We start from the raw sequence: 22,839 nt of genomic DNA, 5'->3' as shown, positions 1-22,839 counted from the left end.
ACAATCCCCCCTGATGATCATTGGGAGACTAGTCTCCCCATTGATCATTTAATATAATCAATTTGTAGTCCTAAACGCACTTCTAACTACAGATATACACAATATTCAATTTTCTAAGAGGAAATTAGAGTAGTGGGGGAGGAAAAGAAAAGAAAAAAAGCAAAAACCAATGTTTTCCTGTGCGCATTGACAGAAAGCCAAATTAGGGGCAGTCCCTTTTGGCATAAATGTGTACATTTACAATAAATGTTCAATGTTCAGTTCAATCAACCATATCCAAAGTTCATTCTTGATCCTCTTGACGTAGTCTAGATTTTTACAGCATCTTTCTGCAACAGTTCATTCTTTGGATTCATGGGTTATCAAGCTTCTTTCTTGAAGATCTTTTCTCGAACAAAAATAGAAATCTTGGATTTTTATAAAAGTACAATCTTAAAAAAATAAAAATAAAAATTCCTGGATTTTAAATTAAAATACAATCCCCCCTGAAGTAGGTGTTTAAAAAAATCCAGTTCAGCTCAGAATGCAATGTTGAGTTATGGGGGTGTATGAGTCAATTATCAAAAGAAGAGAAAAAAACAACCAAAAACATAAGGAAAAAAATTCAAAATAGGCCCTTGTATAGGTCCAATTTAAAGTAATTTCTATCCCACAAGTCTATAGGACAGAATGCAGTAATATTTCATTTATCCATTTGCAGCCAAAACTAGAGGAAGTTGCCATAATATAATAAGAAAAAAATTAGAATTCTGTTTTGATGGGGAAATGTCATTCCCTTGTCTGAATTTTGACATTCTCAGAGATATAGGGAGCCAGCATGATAGTTAAACTTTGTACTTGTATGAGTACTTTACAAAGAGTGTAGATATAAGGAAGTCCTACGACTTAACATATGTCAAGCGTCACAACCTCGAGTCTCACATTAGTATTTCATGTGTTGTCTTTTTTGGCACTTTTCAGGTTGTCTGTGCTCCTTGTTTTTATCCCATTATTCTGGAATCATACATTAACATTAATCACAGTCTCATAACATTTTATCAATAAATGGCAGGTTCCCATAGTTTAAAGCTTTTGGGTATGCATTGACATTATAGCAAGAATAAAAAAAAATATATATATACACACACACACATTAACTTGTATTACTGCAAAAGAAAATATTAATATTAGTTATGTGTACCTTTAGTACAAGAAATGAGAAAAAATAAAATATTCTGATCAAAAATAAAAGATAAGCAATAATAAAAATAAGGAAAAAATCAGTAATTCGATGTGTTCTTGAAAAAAAAAGTATCCACTTGTCAATGGATTATTATCTCCTTCATGTGATAAGATACAGTCAATCAGTCTCAGCAGAAAATGCTTTCTTCACATGTGAGCAATGAATCCAAGAGTCCCTTTCTCCAACCTTTATAGATGTTGGAGTAGTTAACAATATTTGGAATGGTACTTCCCACGAAGGTTGAGTTGCTCCAGTTCACTTGAAATTCTTAATATACACTTTGTCTCCTGTGTTCAGGTCATGAAGAGAAAAATCTAGTAGTCCGGCTTGTACTGCAGCTCTGGATTCATGAAGTTCACATAGTTTGTGTGGTAACTCCTGTATATAGGAAGCAATAGTAGTATCTCCCCCTAATAGTGAGGTATATGCAGGGGGAAAAGTTTAGCCTGTATAGGCAGATGTCCAAAAAGCATCTCAAATGGTGAGATGTGTAGGTCTCCTCTAGTCCTGCTTCTGAGATAAAATAGGGCCAGAGGTAGGATTTCAGGCCATTTTAAATGTGTCTCAGTGCATAATTTTCCAATCATAGTTTTAAGTTCTTTATTCATCCTTTCCTACTATTTGGAGTAGAGACAAAACTGAAAAAGGTTATTTAATATCAACAAAATCAATTGAGTCTAAGAAGAATCACCTTCATTATATTTGGGAAGTTCTTTGGGCACCTCCTGAAGGGCACCTCCCTGAGGGTCATTAGCACCCCGAGTATTTTTTGGACGAGCACCATTTCTCATATTGTTGTTGGTCATTATAATTTTCTTCATTTTGAGCATTGTCATTATTTTCCCAATTCCTATTTCTATAATTCTAGTTTCTAAAGTTCTTATTTCTATATTCATTATAGTTATTTCCATAATCATTATTATAATTTCTAAAATTTCTAAAATTCTGGTTTCTATGACCATTATCATCATTTCTATAGTTGTTATTTCTAAAATTGTTATTAAACTGCATATTTCTTCCAATCATCTTAAGAAAGGTTCTACATTCCATCATTTTGTGGCCCTTCTTCTCACAGAAGTGGCAAGTTACTGATTTATTTGTGAATTCCCGCAAAGGGGCTATAGTCTCTCCCTTATTTTTCAGTTGTCTCTTAACATTTCATTTTCTTTCTTTAAATCTTCCACTGATGTATTGTCTTCCTCAGGTCTTTTTACACGACCTTTATAAACATAGGTTGCTACTCTCCTCAATTCTTCAAGGTCCATAGAGTCCCAATTAGGACAGCTAGTTTTAAAGTAGTCTTTTACCACTGAACAACAATTCTCAATGAATTGCCTACGTATTTGTCTAATGTCTCTTTCTCTGGATAAATCAAGGTCCATATATGTATTTCCTACGTCAATAAGTCTGTCCATAAACTGGGACGGTGTTTCATCAATATCTTGTAGGGTTCTTTCAAATTTTGACCATTTTTCAGGTCTATCAGAACAAGCTCTCATGGCTGTCAATAATGCTTCTCTGGCCTGTTTTAGTTTTGTGTGATCCAGTTCAACATTGGGGTTCCAATGTGGATCTTCAGTTGGCCAATAACTTTCTTTTTTACCTCGCTTTTGATTAGCCAGAGAGACGATATTATTTTTCTCTCTTTTTGTCAATAATGCTTCTAATAAATTCTCAACATCCAACCAAGTGGGGTCAAAAGTTCTGAATATGTTCTCTAATTTTTTTATAATTAATATTGGTTCGTCCTCAAATGATGGCATATCTTCCTTCAATTTATTTAAATCTTCAGGGCTAAAAGGTGTATGTTGTCTTACAGATACCACGTTTCCATTTTTATTAAAAGTGGGTACTTCCCTTAAAGGAAATAAGCTATCTGAATTATTTGGTACTCCTGTTTCTGTTTCTAGGCTTCTTGCTCCATTTGTACAACTGGAAGCTGTAATTATTTATTAGGTTGAGATGATTCTACAGTGTAATTATGAATGGTCCATTTTGGCTCCTAGTTTTCAGAGCTTTTTCCTACCTTTGATTATCATGTGTATCCACGTTTGGTGATGTAGCTCTTCTCCTAACCCCTCAGTAGAATAGAAACACCCTGAGAGTAAGAACTGTATCTTTTCATGTTTTTATTCATTTGTATTCCCGATTCCTAATAACAGTGACATCTCACATTTATGTAGTGCATTAAGATTAGCAAAACACTTTATGATATTTCTTTGGATCCTTATAACAACAACAATAACCTTGCGAGTATACATTCCATTTTGCCATGTCTCAGACTTAACAGATATGTATAAATACTTAATGGATTGGATTGACTTAAGTTACGTATCTTAGCATTATTGAGGAGAGTCATAATTTTCTAAGAACGTTTCATAAAGGAAATTAATCATGTGCAGATTGGTAAGTGGTGATTGTTATTTATAGAGAAAATGGGATATTCCTGATGAGAAAGACATGGGTGATGTACAGTTTATGACTATTCAGCCTTAATGTAGAGCACTGGCTAGAATTCTAGAAATAAAGAAATCTGTGATTATGATACCAGTAACCTAGAAAGCAGGAGGACGTATATTCAGAGATCTCTTCATTCTTTGATTCAGCACACATTTATTAAACCACTTACTTTGAATAAAACTATATTTTATATACTGCTACTGCTAAGGTAGTTACAAAGATGAATGACAAGATCACTTTTTAAGGAGTCAACAACCTAATTTACAAATTACTGTTCCACAAAATACATGTGCATAAGTATAGAGTGTTAGAATACAGAGAAGGGAAGCAGTTCCTTCCAAGTATAAAGGCCTGGAGAAGTTTGTGGAAGAAGTGTCTTTGATTTTTGAAAAGTTCTTGAACTTCTTTGGAGCAATCTTTTGTTAGTGAAGTAGCTTTAGGTATGGCAATTACTCTCTTTCCTCATAAAAGAGGAATTGTAAAGATCAATGACAAATAATAAATGTAAAACACTTGGTAAACCACAAAAAGACTATGAAGGTCTACTGCTGGGTTTATTTTTATACCAAGGTCAGTCAAATCCTGGAAATGCCAGGTGCTGTGGCAACCTTTTCCTCATCATTTTACCCTATATTACAGAGGGGTTTCTTTTTTTGGACATGCAATACTTCAGTGCCAGAAGATTATTGGTATTGTTGATCTATGTATTCTCTGTTCCAGTGCAGATCATAGGTCCTCCTTGTCTTGGTGCATGACATTTCATGAATTGTTGTGACCAAAAGTATTTTTCCACTATTTTACTAACATCATGATGCTATCCCTCTCCAAACATAGCAAAACTACCATTCAGGCAGTAGACACAGCATGTTACTGATCCTTGCTGGTCTTCTATAGGAATTCCTTCTTTACTTGAAAAGAACTACCAGATGTTTTAGGCTTCTAGTTTAACCTCAAAGAACCCAGATTTGCCTATGACACAAAGAGAACCCAGAAGATGATATACATGGAAGATAGAGCTTGTGGATTTGATTCAATAAATATGTTACCAAAGAGACTTAGCTTGTTCTTTGGACTCTTTTTAGAAGTTTCTTCCATATTCTTTTTTCATATGCTTCATTTGAGCCATAACACAGAATTACAAACTAATGACCAATATTAATTGTATGACTTTTCTTTTTCCTCTCTCCCTGCCCCCCATTTTTTGGGTAGCTAAAAAAATCTGCCTGACATCTAAATTTCAAAGCTAGAAAATTTATAGTATCCTAATTTATATTTTTCTTATTATTTGTCACCTGTTTAAAAGAGCCATCACAAAACTCCATAAAAACCTCTTAATAAAACTAAAGCTTCTTCATATTTGTTAGTAAGAAGACACTGTAAAATAGGCTATTCTGTTTTCCTTCTAATCTAATTCTTAAAGAACAAGTTTTGAAATAAATAGATCCAAGTTTGACTTTAGTTTTGTCACTTTAATAACTGGGTGTTCTTAGGAAAGTTAATTAACCTTTTGGTACTGAATTTCCCCATCGGTGAAGTGAAATTGTCAACCTTTGTTACCTCTAGAGTTCTTTATAGTTCTGAATTCCCTTGATCTTAAAGTAGTTTCATCCCCACAGAACCTTTGTATATAGTAGGTGTTCAGTAATGAGTGCACTTGATCCTAACAATAACCTTGTACATTTATTTGTTGCTTAATAAGTATTTGCTTAATTGAACAAAATTAGATCAAATGTTGTCTCAACTGGTAGAATACCCAACTTTTCTAATATGTCTTTCTATAGTATAACCAAAATGAACCTGTTTGAGGCTCTAAGGCAGCGGTTCTCAACCTCTCAATTTGTAGCAATGAGAATACATAATGCATATCAGGTATTTACATCCTGAATCATAACTGTAGCAAAATTACAGTTTTAAAGTAGCCACCAAAATAATTTTTTGGTTTGGGGTCACTGCAACATGAGGAACTGTATTGCAGGGTCACGGCATTAGAAAGGTTGAGAACCACTGCTCTAAGGAAAGCACCCCAAAAAACTCCTTTTTAAAAAACCTTTACCTTCTGAATTAGATTTGATACTAAGAATAGGTTCCAAGGCAGAAGAGTGGTAAGGACTAGATAATTGGGCCTGGGAAGTGTCTGAGGCAGATTTTGAACACAGGACCTCCCATCTCCAGGTTTGACTCTCTGCACTGAACTAACCTACCTGACCCCACATAACCCTGTTTGATATGTATGTGTCTTCAATGCTCAAGATAATGATATGTAAAATACATTAAAACATCTGCTTTTTATATCGGCATATACCACAACTTATTTTCAAGTTTATATTGGTTGGGTGATAATTTAAGCTATAGGAGTGTTTAGATAGCCCTCAATGAACTCTAGGCTATATAGCAAAGATACAGTATTATAAAGGACAAATTAGCCTTCAATAGGTAGTTGAGCTCTTTCTTTTGAGTGTTGGAAAGAAGTTACCACATCAGGAACTGGAGGATTTAGTGAAATCCTTTTTAAATTGTATTAACTTTGTTTCAGGTTATATACTGCTAATTATTTGTTTTGTTCTTGCATTTTAGGCCTCAACTCCATATAGCATAGATTCAGATTCTTTGGGAATGGAGTGTATTATTTCGGGAAGTGCCTCTCCAACTCTGGCAATCAACACTGTGACTAACAAAGTAATTTCTTTCTTTTTTTTTTGGCTGTCAACATGTTATTGTATAATTCATTTCACTTCCCTTTATTTTATCATATATTTTTAATGCTCTGTATGGTTGAATTTGAAAATTGTACAAATTTGTAGCTTTTAAACCTGGCTCCATAATAGAGATATTATGAATTGTTTGAGTTGTGGACTAGTTCCTCCATTGAAGATCTGTCCTGATAGGTAGAAGGTGGAAAGATTTAAGTATGGTCTCTGATTAATTGAATATCTAACAATTGTAACCGTTAAATTTAGTTTCTCTACTAAAAGTATTATATTTTTAGAGGTTTATTAAAGATTATTAGAATTAAGAAATAAAGAAATACAAAATAAGAAAGCACGTGCAACCTACTTGCTACATTTGCCTGCTAGGTAGAGAGATGCGCGTGCTTAGAAGTGGAAGCAGAGAGAGAGCAAGTAGGCGGTACAGTCAGTTTTCAATACCCATTTTATTCTCGGCCTACGTGGGCATCTCCGGGGAGATTATAGGGCATTCTGGGAACTGCCAAGGACTTCTGGGGATTGAAGTCAGGGATTCAAATCTCCATTTTTACACAATTTATCACCAACCCAGCTAATAATGGAGAGATTTGTCACTGAGCTTGACCATAAATTGTTGACGTTTTTGGCCACACCAATTATCAAAGACTCCTATTAAGTTACAAGAAAAATTGATAGAGGAAATACTCAGTGTTAATGGAAGAGGTACCCCCACCAATGAAATCATATTTTTGCATTATAGAAATGGACTTAATCCTTATAACTCATGTTAATATATGGTGATTTATTGAAAATATTGGTATTATTTCTCCTCTACTATTGCCCCCCCCCCCTTTCTTTTAGGGGAAAAAAAAGAGAAAGCTAATCCTTGCATATTTTTGAAGTATTTTTTGAAATAATCCTTGAAATATTTTTATGGGCTCATAGTTTGCTTCCCTTTGGTTACTATGGAGGAAACCATTCTTTAGTAAAGGTAAAGGGGTGGAAGGGATAAATGTCTGATTAACTACTAGGAGTGGTGTGGTCCCCATTTAAACTTTCTTTCTCTTTCCTTAGTTGTAAATAATTTAAAGTCATAACAGAGATTTCCATGATAGTGATATTTGTATAATAAGTATTTTACCCATATCTTTTAAACTACGCCCCCGTCCCCATTCCAAGACAAGTTGAGCTATTATTTCAAGTAATAGTTTGTATAACAAACTATTAAAGCTCTCCTGTTAAGGAAAGAGTACTGGATTTGACATCAGAGGACTTTGTTCAAGTTCTAGCTCCGTGATTTATTAGCTCTTTGACACATTGACAAATTATTTCATCCCCAAGCTTCAGTTTTCTAACTTCTTAAATGTTATATATAAATAGTGCTTTGTGAACTTTTAACATAATATATAAATAACTTATTCCTTTAAGAAGCATCTTAGAATGGACTCTGATCTCTTCCCATTTATGTATATCCACACAGTATCTCTATCTCTATCTCTATCTCTATCTCTATCTCTCTCTCTCTCTCTCTCTCTCTCTCTCTCTCTCTCTCTCTCTCTCTCTCTCTCTCTCTATCTCTCTCTCTCTCTCTCTCTCTCTCTCTCTCTCTATATATATATATATATATATATATATCACCACACAGTAATGATACAGGATATTCATCAGTGGCTACCCAGAGGCCTATTGCACTTTCATAGTAATCCAAGGCCAGAAGTTTCCATGCTGGACTCTTAGATAAAATGCAGGTGTCCATGTGTTTGGTGTGCAGTACCCCTTAGACTGTATTTCAGAGCTCTAAGTTGAAAACCTAGAACAGATGCATGGGGGCTGCCTTTTGCTTTGCCTGCCATTTGAATTGCACATGCCTGGAATAGAGTAACTCTCTTTAGCCAGTTTGAGGTTATTGGCTTATATTCTCAGTGGCCATTTCAGTTGATATGGTCACAAATTGAATATGGGCTCTATTGTGGCAGAGTTAAAAATTGGTAAATTCTTAATTCATTCAATCAGTTAATTAGCAAGCAGTTATTGTGCATTTGCTATGTTCCAGGAACTATGCTAGGCACTTGGAGAATCAAAGATTAAGAGAAACAGTCCCTATACTCAGGGAGCTAAATGAGGATCTGAACATGTATAGGTATATATAGAAAACATACAAAACAGATACATAGTATCTTTGGGAAGGAAGACTTCATGCAGAAGGTGGCATTTGAATTGATTTAATGGTTTTATAAATGAGATTTAGTATAGGACTGCCATCTGCAATAGGCCATCACTTAGGAAACTCATTAGAGAATTCATACTGAAGAGAATCTGTAAATAAAATAAATGTGGGAAAGCCCTTTCTGTTTAGTTTTTGTCAGGCAGTCATGATATAACATTTTGTATGTGTCCATGTGTTTTTTAAAAAATGTGATGAGAAGCTAGCAGATTGGCTAACATGATAGCAAAGGAAAGTAATAAATGTTGGAGGGGATGTGGCAAAATTGGGACATTAATGCATTAATGCATTGCTGATCCAATCATTCTGAAAGGCAATTTGGAACTATGTGCAAAGGACACTAAAAGACTGATCCAGCCATAGCACTGCTGGGTTTATACCCCAAAGAGATAATAAGAAAAAAGACTTGTACAAGAATATTCATAGCTGTGCTTTTTGTGGTGGCAAAAAAATTGGAAAATGAGGGGATACCCTTTGATTGGGGAACGGCTGAACAAATTGTGGTATATGTTGGTGATGGACTACTATTGTGCTGAAAGGAATAATGAACTGGAGGAATTCCATGTGAACTGGAATGATCTCCAGGAATTGATGCAGAGTGAAAGGAGAAGAACCAGGAGAACCTTATACACAGAGACTGATGCACTGTGGCACAATTGAATGTAATGGACTCCTCTACTAGTAGCAATGCAGTGATCCAGAACAATTCTGAGGGACTTAGGAGAAAGACCACTGTCCACATCTAGAGAAAGAACTGTGGGAGTAGAAACCCAGAAGAAAAAAATTGCTTGATCACATGGGTTGATGGGGATATGATTGAGGATATAGGCTTCTAAATGATCACCCTAGTGCAAACATCAATAATATGGAAATAGGTTTTGATAAAGGACACATGTAAAACCCATTGGAATTGCGTGTCCTACGGGAGGGGGTGGGGAGAGGGGAGGGAAAGAACATAATTCTTGTAACCAAGGAATAATGTTCTAAAATAACTAATTAAATAAAATCTTTTTTAAAAAAAGTGGAGAGAGAGAGAGAGAGAGAGAGAGTTTTTTTCCTCTTCTGTCTATACTGACAGTTGCTAACAGTAACAATAGAGTTGTATGCAAGCTTATATGAAAAGTTGCTGGTTTGAGGTCTCAGAGCATCCATAAACCTCTTAAGGAACTTAAAAGTATGGCAATAAATTCATTGGAACAAAGCTCTTATATATTTTTACTTACATATATGGTTAGTTCTTTACCAGCGGTAATGTGCTATATAGAGAAATGATAATGATATTAGCTTAAGTTTGCTTAACACTTTACTATTTATATTTATAGAGAATTTTACATTATTTGTTCCTCATAACAACCCATAAATTAGGTAGTACAGTGAATATTTACATTTTACAGGTGTGGGGATAATTGCCTAGGAACATTGCCATAGTAGTGAGTTGCATTCTTGACTAAAGGCTACCTTTTAATTTTTAAAGTAGAAATGGCAAAATTTTCCTATCTAAACAGCTATTAAAGATATCCCAGTATAATATCAAGTTTTCTGAATTATGTAAATAAGGACAGCACAGCAACAAAATCCTCTATAATTTTATTTAATATGATATTGTATGATATCAGTCTTGCCTACAAACTTTATTTTAATTATTTGTTCTTGTAAAGATATTTTATTTTGTTGCATGTAATAACAATTTCCCACGAAAGTATTCTGAAGTTATATGATCCAAATTGTCTCTTTCCCTATTCCCAGAGCTGGTAAGCCATTTGATCTGGGCTACATATATATATAATAGTGCAAAAAATTTCTAAGTTGTTAATTTTTATTAGATAATACTCATATAAAACCAAATATATTCATATGAAACCCCAAAATAAAAACCCAAATGAAGTAAAGTGAAAAATCATTTGCGTTGATCTGCATTCCAAATCCAACAGTTTATCTTCTGGAAGTGGACAGCATTCTTTGCCATGAGTCAGTCCCTCAGTATTGTCTTGGAGAGTTGCTGAGAGTAGCTAAGTCTTTTACAGTTAATCATTCTACAATATTGCTGTTACTGTGTACACTGCCCCTGGTTCTGCTTATTTCACTCTACATTAGTTCAGGTAGAGCTTTTTAGCTTTTTCTGAAATCTTCCTGTTCATCATTTCTGGTAGTACAATAGTATTCTTAACACCGTCGTAACCACAATTTGTTCAGCCATAACCCAATTGATGGACATCCCCATAATTTCCAATTCTTTTCCACCACAAGAAGAGCTTCTATAAATATTTTTGGATAAGTAGATCCTTTTTCCCTTTTTGTGATCTCTTTAGGATACAGACCTAGTAGTGGTATTACTGGATGAAAGGGTATGCCTTATTTTACAGCTCTTTGGGAATAGTTCCAAATTGTCCTCCAGAATGGTTGAACCAGTTCACAACTCCAAAAACAATGTATTAATATCCCACTTTTGCCATTTCCCATCCAACATTAATCACTTTCCTTTACCGTCATTTTGGCCAAACTGTTAGATGTGAGGTGGTACCTCAGAGTTGTTTTAATTTGCATTTCTCTAATCAAGAATGATTTAGAACATTTTTTCATATGATTATCGAGAGCTTTGATTTCTTCATATGAAAACTGCTTGTTCGTATCCTTTGATCATTCATCAATTGGAGAATGGCTTGTATTTTTATAAATTTGAATTTGTTCTCAATATATTTGAGAAATGAGACCTTTATCAGAGAAATATTATAAATTTTTTTTGCCAGTTTGTTGTTTTCCTTCTAATCTTGGTTTCATTGGTTTTGTTTGTACAAAGCCTTTTAAATTTAATATACTTAAAATTATTCATTTATATATTGTAATGTTCTCTATCTTTTGTTTGGTCATAAATTCTTCCCCTTTCTATAGATCTGACAGGTAAACTATTCTGTGTTCCCCTAATTTACTTATCATATCACCCTTTATGTTTAAATCATATACCCATTTTGAACTCGTCTTGGTATAGGGTGTGAGATATTGGTCTACACCTAGTTTTTGTCTTACTCTTTTCCATCTTATCCCCAAAGCTGTGATCTTTGGGTTTATCAAGCACTAGATTGCTAAGGTAATTTATCCTGTATCTATTCCATTGATCCTGCAAACATTGCAACTTCTCTACTTGTATTACATTTAATCAGAAGGTTAGTGAACACCTATAAGGGTAATAAAATTTAAAAGTTTTCTTTGGGGAAATTTAAACAGCCATCTTTGAAGAGACTTTGGAAAGCCTTTGGAATTCTTTTTGGCTTTGTGAAAATATAAATTAAAGATAAAAGTTTTAATTTTATTTGAATTTCCCTGTGGTAGCAAGCAAAGACATTAGAGACCAAATTGTTGATTCCCAGTCACATAAGTATCACTAATGCATTTACCTCAATAAACTAAACCCTTATAACTGAATTTATTTTAATTCTTTGATATGTTGTTTTTAAAATATCAAGTCTTATAATTGCATTGTGTTGACAAAACATAGAATTGCATTGATTCAGAATCTACAAAATAAAATTGCCTTTCACTGGTTTTTGTGAACTACAAACCAAGAATCTTATTTAAAAAGGATATCAAAGGTCATCTAGTTAAATACATATCTAAATGGTATGCTTATTTTCTCTGTTATCTTTTTTGGTTTGCAGATATTTTTACTTTTGTGCCTTTGCTGTTATACTCTACTCTTATTGTCTACCTAGTGACAGTTCAAAATGTTTCTTTTCTCAAGCTCCTAACTGTACCCCTACCTTAAATGATGCTTTCTTATTCACTATTTTGCCTCCTCAAAACATCTTAGCTTTGTTATTTCTTTTCTCCTTTTCTTCTATCCCTGTACTTCTTTGTAAGACTACCAATGCCTTTTATCCCATTCTGCCTTGCCTCCTTTAGGACCTTGTTTCAGCAGTCATTTGGTTTTTTATGCATCATCAGTCCTCCTAGCAAATTTGCTGCAACTACTCCTAGGTTTCTCAAATGTATAAAAAGCTTGATGTTCTTCCACTTTTAGTTGTTCCATAATATTTGAATACCATTCTATATTTCTCTTCCCTTTATATGGCAAATATGTTTTTTTACAGATTATCTGAAGTAGAAGTTCTTCCCTAACCCAGATTCTCTCCTTAATTCCTGGTAAACTGGCTATTGTCCCCATGACTGTAATACTGAAAAGGTTACCTTAGCTGAGCCATTTCACAAATCCATTGACCTTTCCTCAGTTTTTACCCTCTTTGACCTCTATGGCATTTATTTAACATTGTTGGACCCATAAATTATTTTTTAACATGTCTCTTGTGTTTTAGAGTCATTCCACTTTCTTGGATATCTTTTTTTTTTTTTTAATATATTTTATTTGATCATTTCCAAGCATTATTCGTTAAAGACATAGATCATTTTCTTTTCCTCCCCCCCACCCCCCATAGCCGACGCGTAAGTCCACTGGGCATTAGATGTTTTCTTGATTTGAACCCATTGCTTTGTTGATAGTATTTGCATTAGAGTGTTCATTTAAAGTCTATCCTCTGTCATGTCCCCTCAACCTCTGTATTCAGGCAGTTGCTTTTTCTCGGTGTTTCCACTCCCATAGTTTATCCTTTGCTTATGAATGGTGTTTTTTTTCTCCTGGATCCCTGAAAGTTGTTCAGGGACATTACACCGCCCCTAATGGAGAAGTCCATTACGTTCGATTATACCACAGTGTATTAGTCTCTGTGTACAATGTTCTCCTGGTTCTGCTCCTCTCGCTCTGCATCACTTCCTGGAGGTTGTTCCAGTCTCCATGGAACTCCTCCACTTTATTATTCCTTTTAGCACAATAGTATTCCATCACCAACATATACCACAGTTTGTTCAGCCATTCCCCAATTGATGGGCATCCCCTCGTTTTCCTGTTTTTGGCCACCACAAAGAGCGCAGCTATGAATATTTTTGTACAAGTCTTTGTGTCCATTATCTCTTTGGGGTACAGACCCAGCAGTGCTATGGCTGGGTCAAAGGGTAGATATTCTTTTGTCGCCCTTTGGGCATAGTTCCAAATTGCCCTCCAGAATGGTTGGATCAGTTCACAACTCCACCAGCAATGAATTAATGTCCCTACTTTGCCACATCCCCTCCAGCATTCATTACTTTCCTTTGCTGTTATGTTAGCCAATCTGCTAGGTGTGAGGTGATACCTCAGAGTTGTTTTGATTTGCATCTCTCTGATTATAAGAGATGTGGAACACTTCTTCATGTGCTTGTTAATAGTTTTGATTTCTTTATCTGAGAACTGCCTATCCATTTCCCTTGCCCATTTATCAATTGGAGAATGGCTTGATTTTTTGTACAATTGATTTAGCTCATTATAAATATGAGTAATTAAACCTTTGTCAGAGGTTTCTATGAAGATTTTTTCCCAATTTGTTGTTTCCCTTCTGATTTTAGTTATATTGGTTTTGTTTGTACAAAAGCTTTTTAGTTTGATGTAGTCAAAATTATTTATTTTACATTTTGTGATTCTTTCTATATCTTGCTTGGTTTTAAAGCCTTTCCCCTCCCAAAGGTCTGACATGTATACTATTCTGTGTTTACCCAATTTACTTATGGTTTCCTTCTTTATGTTTAAGTCACTCACCCATTTTGAATTTATCTTGGTGTAGGGTGTGAGGTGTTGATCTATTCCTAGTCTCTCCCACACTGTCTTCCAATTTTCCCAGCAGTTTTTATCGAATAGTGGATTTTTGTCCCAAAAGCTGGGATCTTTGGGTTTATCGTATACTGTCTTGCTGAGGTCGTTTTCCCCCAGTCTATTCCACTGATCTTCCTTTCTGTTTCTTAGCCAGTACCAAATTGTTTTGATGACTGCTGCTTTGTAATATAGTTTGAGGTCTGGGACTGCAAGGCCCCCATCATATGTGTTTTTTTTTCATTATTTCCCTGGATATCCTTGATCTTTTGTTCTTCCAAATGAACTTTGTTATGGTTTTTTCTAAATCAGTGAAGAAGTATTTTGGTAGTTCAATGGGTATGGCACTAAATAGATAAATAAGTTTGGGTAGGATGGTCATTTTTATTATATTGGCTCGTCCTATCCATGAGCAGTTAATGTTTTTCCAATTGTTCAAGTCTAGTTTTAGTTGTGTGGCGAGTGTTTTGTAGTTGTGTTCATATAGTTCCTGTGTTTGTCTTGGGAGATAGATTCCTAGGTATTTTATTTTGTCTAAGGTGATTTTGAATGGGATTTCTCTTTCTAGTTCTTGCTGCTGAGCTGTGTTGGAGATATATAGAAAAGCTGATGATTTATGTGGGTTTATTTTGTATCCTGCAACTTTGCTAAAGTTGTTGATTATTTCAATTAGCTTTTTGGTTGAATCTCTAGGATTCTTTAAGTAGACCATCATGTCATCCGCAAAGAGTGATAATTTGGTCTCCTCCTTGCCTATTCTGATGCCTTCAATTCCTTTATCTTCTCTAATTGCTACTGCTAGTGTTTCGAGTACAATGTCAAATAGTAGAGGTGATAATGGGCATCCTTGTTTCACTCCTGATCTTATTGGGAATGCATCTAGTTTATCCCCATTGCAGATGATATTAGCTGTTGGTTTTAGATATATACTGTTTATTATTTTTAGGAATGACCCTTCTATTCCTATGCTTTCTAGTGTTTTTAATAGGAATGGGTGTTGTATTTTATCAAAGGCTTTTTCTGCATCTATTGAGATAATCATGTGGTTCTTGCTAGTTTGCTTGTTGATGTGGTCAATTATGTGGATGGTTTTCCTAATGTTGAACCAGCCCTGCATCCCTGGTATGAATCCTACTTGATCATGGTGAATGATCCTTCTGATCACTTGCAGGAGTCTTTTTGCTAGTATCCTATTTAAAATTTTTGCATCTATATTCATTAGGGAGATTGGTCTATAGTTTTCTTTCTCTGTTTTTGACCTGCCTGGTTTTGGAATCAGTACCATGTTTGTGTCGTAAAAGGAGTTTGGTAGAACTCCCTCTTTGCTTATTATGTCAAATAGTTTGTATAGTATTGGGGTTAACTGTTCTCTGAATGTTTGATAGAATTCACAGGTGAATCCATCAGGCCCTGGGGATTTTTTCTTAGGAAGTTCTTTGATGGCTTGATGGATTTCAATTTCTGATATGGGATTATTTAAGAATTCTATTTCCTCTTCTGTTAGTCTAGGCAGTTTGTATTTTTGTATATATTCATCCATTTCTCCTAAATTGGTGTATTTATTGCCATATAATTGGGCAAAGTAATTTCTAATGATTGCCTTAATTTCCTCCTCATTGGAGGTGCTGTCCCCCTTTTCATCTTTAATGCTGTGAATTTGCTTTTCTTCCTTCCTTTTTTTAATTAGATTGACCAGTACTTTGTCTATTTTGTTTGTTTTTTCAAAGTACCAGCTTCTTGTCTTATTTATTAAATCAATAGTTCTATCATTTTCGATTTTATTAATTTCTCCCTTAATTTTTAGGATTTCTAATTTGGTTTTCTGCTGGGGGTTTTTAATTTGATCGCTTTCGAGTTTTTTCAATTGCATTTCCAATTGATTGATCTCTGCTCTCCCTTGTTTGTTAATATGAGCTTTCAGGGATATGAATTTGCCTCTGATTACCGCTTTGGCTGCATCCCAAAAGGTTTGAAAGGATGTTTCGCCATTGTCATTTTCCTTGATGAAATTATTAATTGTTTCTATGATTTCTTCTTTAGCTAAACGGTTTTGGAGTATCATATTGTTTAATTTCCAATTGGTTTTAGATTTGGTTTTCCATGTACCATTACTAATCATTATTTTTATTGCCTTGTGATCTGAGAAGGCTGCATTCATTATTTCTGCTTTTTTGCATTTGTGTGCTATGTTTCTGTGACCTAATGTATGGTCAATTTTTGTGAATGTGCCATGTGGTGCTGAGAAGAAGGTGTATTCCTTTTTATCCCTATTTATTTTTCTCCATATGTCTATTAATTCTAATTTTTCTAAGATTTCATTCACTTCTTTTACCTCTTTCTTATTTATTTTTTGATTTGATTTATCTAAATTTGATAATGGTTGGTTTAAGTCTCCCACTAGTATGGTTTTATTGTCTATTTCTTCCTTCAATTCTCCTAGTTTCTCCATTAGAAATTTGGGTGCTATATTATTTGGTGCATACATGTTGATTAATGATATTTCCTCATTGTCTAGAGTCCCTTTTAACAAAATATAATTACCTTCCTTATCCCTTTTGATCAGGTCTATTTTTGCATTGGCTTTATCAGATATCATGATTACCACTCCTGCCTTCTTTCTATCAGTTGAGGCCCAGAAGGTCTTACTCCATCCTTTAATTCTGACCTTGTGGGTGTCAACCCGCCTCATGTGTGTTTCTTGAAGACAACATATGGTAGGGTTTTGGATTCTAATCCATTCAGCTATTCGTCTACGTTTTATGGGTGAGTTCATCCCATTCACGTTCAAAGTTATGATTGTCATTTGTGGACTCCCTGGCATTTTGATTGCCTTCCCTAATTCTAACCTTTTCTTCTTCGGCTCTACCTTTTAGTCCAGTGATTTACTTTGAATCAGTCCCCCTTGTCCCCTCCCTTGATGTTTCCCTTTTTAGTCCCTCCCTTTTTGTTCCCTCCCCCTCCCCCCTCTCTTTCCCTCCCTTTTTGTTCTCCCTCTCCCCCTCCCCCCCTTGGTTTTCCCTTCTCCTTACCCTTGTTGGGTAAGATAGAATTCAAGATCCCAATGGATCTGGATGTTTTTCCCTCTCAGAGTTGATTTCCCTGAGATTGAGGTTTAAGTAACCCCCCCCCCCCTCTCTTCCTCTCCTTCTTATAGGAGTTTTCTTCCCCTCCCCTTCCCCTGTGAATCTTTGTGTGAGAACCATTATTCTATTTGGTCTTTCTTTACCCCCTATTTATACATTACATTTTCCCCACATATTAGTATACATAGGTTGATATAAATGTAGTCCTTACAGAAGAGAGTTTGAGTAAAAGAAGATAACATTTTTCCCCTTTCCTTAATATTTACCTTTTCAGGTATTCCTTGCTCTTTGATTTTCGGTATCAAACTTTCCACAGAGCTCTGGTCTTTTCTTTGCAAAAAGTTGGAAGTCTTCTATTTTGTTGAATGCCCATACTTTCCCTTGGAAGTATATAGTCAGTTTTGCTGGGTAGCTGATTCTTGGTTGGAGACCCAGCTCTCTTGCCTTTCTGAAGATCATGTTCCATGCCTTACGATCATTCAGCGTAGAACTTGCAAGGTCTTGTGTGACCCTGATTGGCATTCCTTTATATCTAAATTGTCTTTTTCTGGCTTCCTGTAGGATTTTTTCTTTTGTTTGATAGCTTTGGAATTTGGCAATTACATTCCTGGGAGTTGTCTTTTGGGGGTTTAGTGTAGAAGGTGTTCTGTGAGCTCTGTCAGTGGATGTATTGCCCCCTTGTTCTAGAATCTCTGGGCAATTTTCTTTGATTATATCTTGTATCACCATGTCCAGTGTGGTGTTTATTTCTGGCTTTTCTGGGAGTCCAATTATTCTTAAATTTTCTCTTCTCCCCCTGTTTTCCAGATCTATCACCTTGTCGGTGAGATATTTTATGTTCTCTTCTAATTTCTTGGTGTTTTGGCTTTGCTTTATTAGTTATTGCTTTAAAGCCTGGTTTTCTTTTACAGTTTGGTCAAACTGGTTTTGTAGATGCGTGAATTTCTTTTGCATCATTTCCCACTTTTCCTCCCAGAGGGCTTCCATCTTTTTGGTCCTTTCTGATTCAAATTCTTCATGGGTTTGTGGAGAGTTTCTATTTCCTTTGGAAGATTTTGGAGAATTTTCTTGTATATCTTCTTCTATCTGCTCTGTATTTTGTATTTTGGCTCCATAGAATGTGTCCAGAGTCGCCCCTTTCTTCTTATTTTTCTTGGTATTTTGGGGCTTCTGTGCTTCTGTGGAGTTTGTCATCTCTGAACGTGGAGGATTGGCTTTTCTTGTCTTTGTCTGGTGATCAGAGGCTTTAGTCCTGGGCAGATGTTGGTTCTATGAGCGTTCCCTGGGTTAAACTGAATATGCCTCACTGGAACTGGAATGGAAGGGTCGGACCACGAGGCCACACTCTCCCCCTGGCTCGATTTCCGGAAGTTGCCTTCAGAATCCCTGGCCGTGAGGCTGTTTCGTCGGCCTGCGGGGGGATGGGCTGCCGCTTCCCCAAGCTCCGAGAGCACAGACTTTCACTGAGACTTGGATAGCAGGATCCAGCCCGTGAGGCTGTCTTGCCCGCCCTGAGGGTTGCTGTTGTTTTGACCAGCTTTCTGCAGCAGAGGCCCCAGGCAGTAACTTTCACCCGGACCGACCAGCTCTTTGCAGCGGAGGCCCCAGGCAGTAACTTTCACCCGGACCGACCGGCTCTTTGCAGCGGAAGCCCCAGGCAGTAACTTTCACCCAGACTGGGACTTGGGTAGAAGACCCTGAGGGTTGTTGTTCCTCAGACCCTGCTCTCTGAGCCCGGCGGGGTTGCCGCTTCCGGGAGCCTTGGACTCTGCGCTCCTACCCCTGAGGTCCGAGGGATCTCGGGTTCTGGCTTTTAAGGGGAGCCGTACCTTTTGAACCGGGTCCAGGTCCAGGAGGAGGGTTCCCAGGGTCTGTGCTGTTGATCGTTTTGAATTTCGGCGCCTTAGGAGCTTCTAGTTTGAGATCGGTCGGGAAGGGTTTTCCGGAGATCTGAACTTCAGCTTTTTCTAAGCCGCCATCTTAACCGGAAGTCTCTCTTGGATATCTTTTTACCTCTTCAACTATTCCTTTCTTGGATCCTTATATTCTTGATCTTTGAAAATGGGAAACTAGACTCCTCTCTCCACTAACCCAGAGCCTCATTGCCCTCTTCCTGAGGTGATACTTTTTGTGGAGAAGACATTCTGACAATATTCTCAGGATTCTAGGAGCTAGTCATTGGCCTTAGTTAGTCCTTTCCCTTAGAATCTCTTGAGTTCTTTCTTTATTCTTCAAGAGAGCTCTTTTGTCTGTAGTGTCTTCCAATTAGACCGTGAGCTCTTTTGAGGGCAAGCTTTTTGTCTCTGCTTACAAAAAATATTTAGCTGTCATTAAAAATATTTTAAATTGGGAACTTAATAATCAACAAAAAAACCATTTCAACATAGAAAAAAACCCAAAATTAATTATTTATGAAACAGATCTTTTATTTTTGAAAGTGTATGTTAAATTTAATAGTATAGTAAGAAATTGCTGTTTGTATCCCAAATTGCTGTTTGAGTTTCTTTTTAGTTTTCTTCTTTTTTCCTACATTTTATTTATGTGCTTTTTTTCTTTGGGTTATTCATTAACTCCTCTCCCCCATTATAAGTTCTCTTTTGTAATAAAGAAATATAGTCACATAGAACAAATCAAAGTATTGATCATGTCAGAAAACATATCCATTCTGTACCTAGAGTTCGTTGCTATTCTACCCTGAGTCGGGATTATATATATTTCAGAAGTTTTCTTTATACCCTTCCTAATTCTTTCTTGAGTTTTCTCCCTTGTATATTTCCTAGGCACTTTATATTTATAGCACTTAAAAGTGTTCCCAGATTCATTGGAATCTGAGGTAATAGAGCTTCAACCTTTAAGCAAGTATTTAAGATCTATGTACCAGTAGTTCTCTATGCAAAAATGTCTCTTGTGGGTATTTTGTTAGTGAGCGTTGAGATATAATATCATCCTAACCCAAAGAAAAGGATGGCCTTTATCCTTTCTTTTAAGATTTAATTTCATAGTCCCTCTTGTCATCCTCCACTTCGTGACACAATTGGACTTTGTTGGTCCTGCTAAGCTTAGGTCTGTTGACATGAAGTACTTGTCTTGAATAGTTTATGATTTTCGTAGACTACCATTTTCCTACATAAAAAATTTCACATTATTACTCATTATTTGGCTTTCCATTTTTATCCCAGAGTCTCCACTAGGTATGGGAGGAGGGCTAGATCTTACTTAGAAAGTAGGACACATGGGTTTTCCTAACCCTGAATTACTGTGCCCACTAATCTTGATGTCATTTATATAGAGACCTTTCAGAAAGTTTTATCGATGCCTTTTTATAGTCATTTCCAGATTTTCTTCCCCCACCCCCTAATAACAAAGAAAAACAGTTTAACAACTACATTTGATGGATAGCCTCTTCAGAATTAAAGGATATGTTTCCTCACTTCTTCTGGGACCATGATCGTTCATTATATTACTCAGTGTGCAGTGTACATTGTTGTGGTTATGGATAAGCTCCTAGATCTAGAGCTGGAAAAAAATACCTTAAAAAGCAACAAGTCTAACCCCCTCATTTTGCTTTTGAGGAAACTGAAACCAAAGAAGTTAAATGACTTTCCTAATATCACACAGATAATTCGCTTTGGAGGTGGAATTTGAATCCAGGCCCTTTGGCTCCAGAACTCTATTGTACTTTGCTCTCTTATTAGTGATTAGAACATTTTTTCATGTGGTTGCTAGTAGTTGTTGATTGTTCTTTGAGAACTATTTATTACAATTTTTGAGAATGACTTGGCCTTAAATATTTATGTTAATTATGCATCTTGGATAGGAAGATGGTTTTGGTAAAAGCTATACAGTGAAAAAAAAATGTTTCCCCAGTTTTTAGTTTTCTTTATCCTAGATGTATTCACTTCTGTGATGCAAAATTTTAAGTTGTCTAGATCATTTTAGACTTTTGAGATTCTTTTCAGTCTTGAGCTTATCTTGGGGAACTACCTGTATTCCAGAATATAGACTCTTAGTTCTATTATTCCAGTATCCCTTGGAGGCAGTTGTAATTTTTCTCTGGCAGACCAGCTCTGCTTACCTACTTGAAGAACGAGTGTATAAACCAAAATGCTAGTCTATTAATAGACAGTAAAAACCATACTTTCCTGACAAATTGCAGTTGTGTTCACTGAATGCCAACAGGAATGCCAATAGATGCTCAGTAATTATTGATCAACTATTCTAATAAATTTTGTACCCTAGTTCGGGACATTTCTGTCATTTATTTAGGGGACACTGGAAAACCTTTTAATGTCTACAAGAGGTTGTTTGGCAAATGTTAAATTATAAATGGAAGATTTAGAATTGGGAAAAGTGCCTAATACTCAAAAGTTTTTTCTTGGTAATATATAGTCTGTTTTGCATTATTGGGCCATTTTGGAAAGTAGATAGTAGTATACATGTTGTGCTGCAAGGGAGGAAGTTGATAAAAGACTCTTTAGCTTACATTTTTCTAGTATTGATTAATTTTAAAATTTGGGTGCTCCTCTGGTGCCTCTGATCTGCATCATAGCTAAAACCTTTTCTTTAGTAGAGTAAGCTATAAATATGCACTTGCTTTTCATTTAAAAAAAAAAAAGAGATTTTAGTAGACTTCTTTTTGAAAGCTAATTTAACTTTATTACATGATTACACTGATTTTAGTAGGTGTAAATGTGAATGTTCTATCTTAGAGTATTTTCGTAGAGTTGCCATATTAAGCAGCATTTGCAATTTTAACTGACCTTTGTTGAAATATTTGCTCTTTTGCGTTCTAGGTAACTTTATATAATCCTGATCAGGATGGCAGTGACAGTCCACGCAGTAGCCTTAACAACAGTCTCTCGGACCAGAGTTTGGCATCTGTTAATTTGAACAGTGTTGGAAGTGTACACAGCTATACACCAGTAAGCTTATTGAAATGCTCTTTATACTTTAATTCTCAATTAGAGCTTAGAACTAAACTCAGTGAAAGACGGAGATTAAATGTAATCGGATACAATTTCAGCATGGAGATATACAATTAGCAGGTCATAAATAGGCTTTGGAAAACAACTTCCTACTTTGAATGGAGATCCGAAATGCATATGTAGAGGATTGTTTGTAACTTGATTTTCAAAATGTTTGTGCTCAAGTAACTCAGGGCATATTGTAGATCATTTTCATGTATTGGCTCAGTTCTTCATTTCAGTTTTAATAGCTTTAAAAATAAGGGACCATGTAATAAATTAGGATTGTAATTTTTAACCTAAGTATTAGTCTATTGATTTTTGATACAATAGCATGTTAAACTGTATTTAAATATCTGACAGTTTGCATTTCTTAATTTAGACTCTTAAAAACAGATAATTCTTTTTTGAAAAATAGCTAATAATCTCTATTGCTTTGTGATAAAGGATAATTATTTGATTTTTATAATATCTTTAGATTTTTGAGAATTCAAGGCTCTGATTCCTTCCTTTCTATTTTCCTTTTATTTTCTT

The 22,839-nt window shown here is 35.5% G+C and overlaps 1 protein-coding gene across 5 annotated transcripts in view; it reads left to right on the top strand.

Moving 5' to 3' along the window:
* FOXJ3 (forkhead box J3) overlaps positions 1-22,839 on the top strand; it is a 190,403-nt gene that overhangs the window by 139,062 nt on the left and 28,502 nt on the right. For 3 of the 5 annotated variants that reach the window (XM_007492924.3, XM_001381575.3, XM_056795314.1), the window contains 2 exons: positions 6,257-6,358; positions 22,135-22,263. In XM_007492924.3, coding sequence (XP_007492986.2) covers positions 6,257-6,358; positions 22,135-22,263 — 231 coding nt within the window. The remainder of the gene's footprint in view (positions 1-6,256; positions 6,359-22,134; positions 22,264-22,839) is intronic. The other 2 variants (XM_007492925.3, XM_056795313.1) reach the window with 1 other exon arrangement.

This window comes from Monodelphis domestica, chromosome 4, assembly GCF_027887165.1.
Source record: "Monodelphis domestica isolate mMonDom1 chromosome 4, mMonDom1.pri, whole genome shotgun sequence".
NCBI classification, from domain to species: domain Eukaryota; kingdom Metazoa; phylum Chordata; class Mammalia; order Didelphimorphia; family Didelphidae; genus Monodelphis; species Monodelphis domestica.
Note: the sequence above shows the minus strand (reverse complement) of the source record. Positions and strands in the feature narration are given on the sequence as shown.